Raw genomic sequence first — 7,734 nt, 5'->3', positions numbered from 1 at the left:
GATGAAATTGACAAACAACACTGCTGTTTCTGTCATCGCTAACTTTTCAGTGTCAAAATACACAAACATAAAATGCTTGGTTAATTAAAAATAAAAAAATTACCGAAAAATCGGCAATGAGATGCTGTTTTTAAACACAGTGGAAAAGTCATGCACTCTGCGATGCCATCTTGGTTACCTTAATCGGAAACCCCCTTGTCAGCTAGCATGCACCGGTAGCGATGTCGCAAACTACGTTGTATGGCCGTGATCGGCGATATCTGGTACTAAGGCACTCTATGAATGAGGTATTTCCAGAGGTCAGGGTTCGTTAAATTTGCATCGGCCTGTCTCGTCTGTAGTTGAATCACGGTTACTAGTAACCGTGGTTGAATGAAACCTGCCTCGATTGACAATAGTTCCCCTTCCAATGTGACTTCATTTCGAATTGTTTCACCGGCATTTGGGCGATTAAGTAGTAAAAACTGCGAATAGCCCTTGTGTAGTAAAATGTTAGGGCCCTTTTCAACCTGGTCGCCTAACTTTGCACGGTCCTTGGAAACTGCGTCATACAAAGTATTTGTTTAAAGGTTTGAGGGAAGGTAATGGCGATCGCTATGTTTATATAACTGTATGAATATGTCATCGGCTTTACGTAATCCATTGTGTCCCCCCCCCCTCAGTGGAATTGATAACACGACGCCATGGCAGTTTTCACGCAAGGTTGAGACTTCGCGGACGATTTTTAATAGTTTCCTTAGAGCAATACGGTAGTTTTACATATTTGGCAATTCAAAATGGATACATCCTTAAAACATCTACAGAGAGAAGTAAAACATAAACGCTGGTCCTAGTTGACCAAACATAACGCATTTGAAAATAACTTTGAATCGTGGCGATATCAAATCAACATAAGCCTCTAACTTTGTAGTACAATATGAACATTTAACCCTTTGTGCGCCATAATTTTTCCAACCAAAATTTTGCTGCAGCCTTTTGTTTATTTTTAAGTATTTGTTCATAATATGTTTGATCATTTTGGACAAAATGGATATAATTTTCTATTAACTACAAATATTGATCAAAATTTTGGAAAAAATCTGTGTAAATATAACGTACGCTATTTTGTGAATGTGAATGGTAACGAAAGTAACCTTTGGCGCTCACAACAATTTACAATTGGGAATCCCAAATGTTTATGTGTTTTAATATCAGTGGTATTTTTGGATTATTTAAATATTTAATGGGAAATAAATTGTTTTGACCTGTGCAAAAATCTAAGATTCCCCCTCCCTGTCTCACTTCAAAAAAGTACAGGTCATTAAATTCGTTTTCGTTAAATACTACCCCTTCCCCCATCAAGTGCGGATGGTAACAAAATACTGTAACGAATTTCGTTTGAGACAATGCAGGTTTTCATAATCCAAAACAACACGTCGTTAAATCTGAAATAACAGATATATGCTGTTCCGAACATTTTCATTCATTCTTGTAGAATACCATAAACATGCTGATTTTTTTTATCTGCTGTAGTGATTTGTACACACTATTGATATGCTAATTAAATGTACACCTGGTATACCAGTACATCTGGCATGCGCTGCCATAAAAGAAATGTAATTCAATAAAATGTAGTCAGTATTCTATAAGCCTTGGTCGTGTTTGTGTCTTGTCATTGCACTGTGTATGTGCATGCTTTTGCTACGGGTCCACCCCAGAATACCACATCTGCTGTTGAATATTTAGAAACACTAAATTGATTTTATGATCGAGTTGGACGAGCGTGGTTTAAAATATCTTCGCCGTCATTAAGCCATCTAAATTTGGAAAATTCTAGCCTATGGCTTGACTATGACATGCAATTTCTAAACATATACATTTGTGAAGTTATGAAAATAATAATAATAAAGTATTTTCTAAAACTTGTTGTCAAGCAGTTTTTTGGAATAAGTTTTGATTATTTGAATTATTTATTCAAAAATGATTTTTTCCTGCCTAGAAAACGATAGATAAACGTCCCACATTATATGCATGTAGTCGTTGCGTTATACTGTTTCTTGAGTCTTCTAGAATAGTAAGTGTATAATATAAGAAATCTTATTTTTCAAGTAAAACACGACGCATTTGATAATTTTCAAACATATGCACATCTGTATCATTAAATTATAAATACTAAAATCGACATGATCAGTCATCTAAAATGTAATAAAGGCGTGTTATTCAATTTTAGAATGTAGGACCAAGTGTTTACCCGTGAGGCTTTGCGTTCTTAGCGTGCGTTGTTATCATCGCTTGGGACTCAATTCCCGCGCGTGCGCAGGTGACGACCCTTCCGCTTTAAGGGCGTATATCCTGTCGAACAGTAACACCAGGATTTATACACTGTAATAATCATTCGTAAGGCTATTTATTTACCAATGAGATTCCAGACCTAGATACTACGTAATCCTTCTATCGTTTGCTTAGGTAGAGAACATGTTCCTTCGCTACGCATATGGCAGCATGAATATTGAGCTGGGAGCTGGAGTTAGCAACATAGAGTCTATGATAACTGTTTTATGATATGATCCCGAACGAGAACAACGATGCAGTAAGCAAGGTAAAACTGTAAGCCAAAACGTAAACTGTATAAAATCAAAATTAGACCTCTTGTTATATAAAACGTCATTCACACTTTTATCGCTTCCAACAACAAGTGTCCCGGATGTTAATACATATAAGAGGTCAGTAATACACACGATGACGTAAGAGACAAGAAGTACACTGGGAGAGGACGATATCAGTATTTTTCAAACTATCTTGTCACCGATTTTGACCAATAACATTGACTGTCTCATCTCATAGTCCCGAGTTTGACGTGGTTGAAAAACAATAGTTGTAAAATATCAATCAACATCATTTCATTACCGGTGCTAAGGCATAAAAATCGTTCAATGATATAATTTGTTTACGTAAGAAATGTGTGAATGTATATAGTAAATGGTAAAACCATGACTTGTTAATACGTCCATGTTGAAACTATGTAAAAGTTTCAGACGAATTTAAAGCGGGAGGATCGTCACCTGCGCACGCGCGGGAGTTGAGTTCCAAGTGACGATAACAACACACGCTAAAAACGCAAAGGCTCATGGGCATGCGCTTGTTTGTAAACAATGACAAACTATGGCCATCTGACGCATGCGCAGGTGACGACTCCCCCGCTTTAAATTTTTGACTGGGCATGTTCCTGAACACGTACGCAATGCATTATGGGTGATGACTACCATTGCAAATAATGGAAAACTATTATAGTGCTATTTTTTTTTGTGGAAATATAAAAAAAAAAATTAGGACACGTGTCAAAAATAACATGATTTTTTTTATTCCATATCACGGGGCAACATTCTAAGATATGAAAAAAAAGCTCGCCATAGAACCAATGCAAAATGCCATTTTTAACCATTTTCTAGGACATTTTAGACTCTTGTGTTTCGAAAAGTTGTCCGGGACCTTTTTTTTTCCATTTTCGGTTTTCTGATGACAAGAACCCATAATAAACAAAATACTAGTATGATACAAAAGAACATCATTAATGCGACCACCAGAGGGCGCAATAAGATAACCTTGAAAACCAGATCTCGCCAGATTAGTTGATAAGGTTGACACTGCTGTGCCGTGCGTGTAAACAACTATGTTACCTGGGCTGCTGCGACGCACAGTTTCACTTCGTTCAAATCTAAGAACTGCCCTTCAGTTTCAACAAGTTAAAAACACTACAAGTTGTCGAAACTTGTCGACTGTTTGTTGCATTGTGGGTACGACTTTTGACCCCTCGTTCACTCCGATTAATCAAAAACCGAAACGCACGATGGCGACTTACAGCATCACACCGCCGTCCCAGGAATTGCTGAAGCCCATCCACGTGCCACCAAAGACATTGATGGGACCAGGACCGTCGAATGCGTCTGATAGAGTACTGAAAGCAAGCGCACTGCCAATTCTTGGGCATTTGCACCCGGAGTTCTGCAAGGTATAGTCAGTAGTCCACGTTTCCACCATGATTTCATATTAAGTGTGTTGACCTATCGATTTATGTTGTTTATTGCCTTTTGCCCGACCTCAGTTTGCCTCGACCTACATTAGTGAAACCAGTCAACACCGCATGGCGAGTCATGCGAACAATCCTTGTTCTTTAGTGGACTGTATTCTTTAATTAATACACGTTTAAGCCATTAGTCTAGCTCCGCCCCTCCGCCTTTGCGAAGGGTAATATGTAGGCGTACGATTGCCCTATTAAACTAAAGCGAACTCCTACTTCAATGCAAATATATGAATAGGTATCAATATTTTCTATCTTGATTGAATTATCAAAAATCAAATAATGCTCTGAACAGTCAATGTCACCCCTCTCTTTTACAGGCGATAAGACGAAGCAGATGTTAGATTAGATAGGTTTCACCATCAAATTTGCCCAGGGCAATAACCATCAAATTAAGCTTTGAGGTGGGGCAATCAAACTTAGCCCTGTGGTAGGGCAATCACTACCAAACTTAGCCCTGTGGTAGGGCAATCACTACCAAACTTAGCCCTGTGGTAGGGCAATCACTACCAAACTTAGCCCTGTGGTAGGGCAATCACTACCAAACTTAGCCCTGTGGTAGGGCAATCACTACCAAACTTAGCCCTGTGGTAGGGCAATCACTACCAAACTTAGCCCTGTGGTAGGGCAATCACTACCAAACTTAGCCCTGTGGTAGGGCAATCACTACCAAACTTAGCCCTGTGGTAGGGCAATCACTACCAAACTTATCCCTGTGGTAGGGCAATCACTACCAAACTTATCCCTGTGGTAGGGCAATCACTACCAAACTTAGCCCTGTGGTAGGGCAATCACTACCAAACTTATCCCTGTGGTAGGGCAATCACTACCAAACTTAGCCCTGTGGTAGGGCAATCACTACCAAACTTAGCCCTGTGGTAGGGCAATCACTACCAAACTTAGCCCTGTGGTAGGGCAATCACTACCAAACTTATCCCTATGGTAGGGCAATCACTACCAAACTTATCCCTGTGGTAGGGCAATCACTACCAAACTTAGCCCTGTGGTAGGGCAATCACTACCTAACTTATCCCTGTGGTAGGGCAATCACTACCAAACTTAGCCCTGTGGTAGGGCAATCACTACCAAACTTAGCCCTGTGGTAGGGCAATCACTACCAAACTTAGCCCTGTGGTAGGGCAATCACTACCAAACTTAGCCCTGTGGTAGGGCAATCACTACCAAACTTAGCCCTGTGGTAGGGCAATCACTACCAAACTTAGCCCTGTGGTAGGGCAATCACTACCAAACTTAGCCCTGTGGTAGGGCAATCACTACCAAACTTAGCCCTGTGGTAGGGCAATCACTACCAAACTTAGCCCTGTGGTAGGGCAATCACTACCAAACTTAGCCCTGTGGTAGGGCAATCACTACCAAACTTAGCCCTGTGGAAGGTAATCACTACCAAACTTAGCCCTGTGGTAGGGCAATCACTACCAAACTTATCCCTGTGGTAGGGCAATCACTACCAAACTTAGTCCTGTGGTAGGGCAATCACTACCAAACTTAGCCCTGTGGAAGGTAATCACTACCAAACTTAGCCCTGTGGTAGGGCAATCACTACCAAACTTAGCCCTGTGGTAGGGCAATCACTACCAAACTTAGCCCTGTGGTAGGGCAATCACTACCAAACTTAGCCCTGTGGTAGGGCAATCACTACCAAACTTATCCCTGTGGTAGGGCAATCACTACCAAACTTATCCCTGTGGTAGGGCAATCACTACCAAACTTAGCCCTGTGGTAGGGCAATCACTACCAAACTTATCCCTGTGGTAGGGCAATCACTACCAAACTTAGCCCTGTGGTAGGGCAATCACTACCAAACTTAGCCCTGTGGTAGGGCAATCACTACCAAACTTAGCCCTGTGGTAGGGCAATCACTACCAAACTTATCCCTATGGTAGGGCAATCACTACCAAACTTATCCCTGTGGTAGGGCAATCACTACCAAACTTAGCCCTGTGGTAGGGCAATCACTACCTAACTTATCCCTGTGGTAGGGCAATCACTACCAAACTTAGCCCTGTGGTAGGGCAATCACTACCAAACTTAGCCCTGTGGTAGGGCAATCACTACCAAACTTAGCCCTGTGGTAGGGCAATCACTACCAAACTTAGCCCTGTGGTAGGGCAATCACTACCAAACTTAGCCCTGTGGTAGGGCAATCACTACCAAACTTAGCCCTGTGGTAGGGCAATCACTACCAAACTTAGCCCTGTGGTAGGGCAATCACTACCAAACTTAGCCCTGTGGTAGGGCAATCACTACCAAACTTAGCCCTGTGGTAGGGCAATCACTACCAAACTTAGCCCTGTGGTAGGGCAATCACTACCAAACTTAGCCCTGTGGAAGGTAATCACTACCAAACTTAGCCCTGTGGTAGGGCAATCACTACCAAACTTATCCCTGTGGTAGGGCAATCACTACCAAACTTAGTCCTGTGGTAGGGCAATCACTACCAAACTTAGCCCTGTGGAAGGTAATCACTACCAAACTTAGCCCTGTGGTAGGGCAATCACTACCAAACTTAGCCCTGTGGTAGGGCAATCACTACCAAACTTAGCCCTGTGGTAGGGCAATCACTACCAAACTTAGCCCTGTGGTAGGGCAATCACTACCAAACTTAGCCCTGTGGTAGGGCAATCACTACCAAACTTAGCGCTGTGGTAGGGCAATCACTACCAAACTTAGCCCTGTGGTAGGGCAATCACTACCAAACTTAGCCCTGTGGTAGGGCAATCACTACCAAACTTAGCCCTGTGGTAGGGCAATCACTACCAAACTTAGCCCTGTGGAGGGCAATCACTACCAAACTTAGCCCTGTGGTAGGGCAATCACTACCAAACTTAGCCCTGTGGTAGGGCAATCACTACCAAACTTAGCCCTGTGGAAGGTAATCACTACCAAACTTAGCCCTGTGGTAGGGCAATCACTACCAAACTTAGCCCTGTGGTAGGGCAATCACTACCAAACTTAGCCCTGTGGTAGGGCAATCACTACCAAACTTAGCCCTGTGGTAGGGCAATCACTACCAAACTTAGCCCTGTGGTAGGGCAATCACTACCAAACTTAGCCCTGTGGTAGGGCAATCACTACCAAACTTAGCCCTGTGGTAGGGCAATCACTACCAAACTTAGCCCTGTGGTAGGGCAATCACTACCAAACTTAGCCCTGTGGTAGGGCAATCACTACCAAACTTAGCCCTGTGGTAGGGCAATCACTACCAAACTTAAACTCATAGTTGCTGTCGACATAGGAAGTAAAGTAAGCAAATAACACCGAATAAACGGCAAGGTAAAGACTATGTCTAATTATAGTAAATACGTACTGCGTGCGTGACTCGAACCGGCGCTCGCGTACGGCACCTAATCGCCTAGCTACACGCCACTACACGTCTTCCCCTCGGCCACCGGGCATCCCCAAAAAAGGATGCTTAATAACCGAGCTTATTACGTGCAGAGAACGTGAAACCCGTCCACGCGATACGCGCCACACAGCATGGCCAGAATGCGGCAAAGGCCTTCAGATCTGGCTGTAGTAGGATGGTGAAAGTAATGGTACAGCATTTTAACAGTGAATAAGTACTGAGAAATAATTTTTAAACTCATAGTTGCTGTCGACATAGGAAGTAAAGTAAGCAAATAACACCGAATAAACAGCAAGGTAAAGACTATGTC

General features: G+C 42.4%; 1 protein-coding gene across 2 annotated transcripts in view; it reads left to right on the top strand.

Moving 5' to 3' along the window:
- Positions 1–3,597: 3,597 nt before the first annotated feature.
- Positions 3,598–7,734, top strand: part of LOC100374584 (alanine--glyoxylate aminotransferase-like) — a 36,448-nt gene continuing 32,311 nt past the window's right edge. The window contains exon 1 of one of the 2 annotated variants that reach the window (XM_085490499.1): positions 3,598–3,988. In XM_085490499.1, coding sequence (XP_085346625.1) covers positions 3,650–3,988 — 339 coding nt within the window. In that variant the 5' untranslated portion in view covers positions 3,598–3,649. The remainder of the gene's footprint in view (positions 3,989–7,734) is intronic. The other variant, XM_085490498.1, reaches the window with a different exon arrangement.

The sequence above is a fragment of the Saccoglossus kowalevskii genome, chromosome 15 (genome assembly GCF_978046115.1).
Source record: "Saccoglossus kowalevskii chromosome 15, keSacKowa6.1, whole genome shotgun sequence".
Lineage (NCBI taxonomy): Eukaryota > Metazoa > Hemichordata > Enteropneusta > Harrimaniidae > Saccoglossus > Saccoglossus kowalevskii.
Note: the sequence above shows the minus strand (reverse complement) of the source record. Positions and strands in the feature narration are given on the sequence as shown.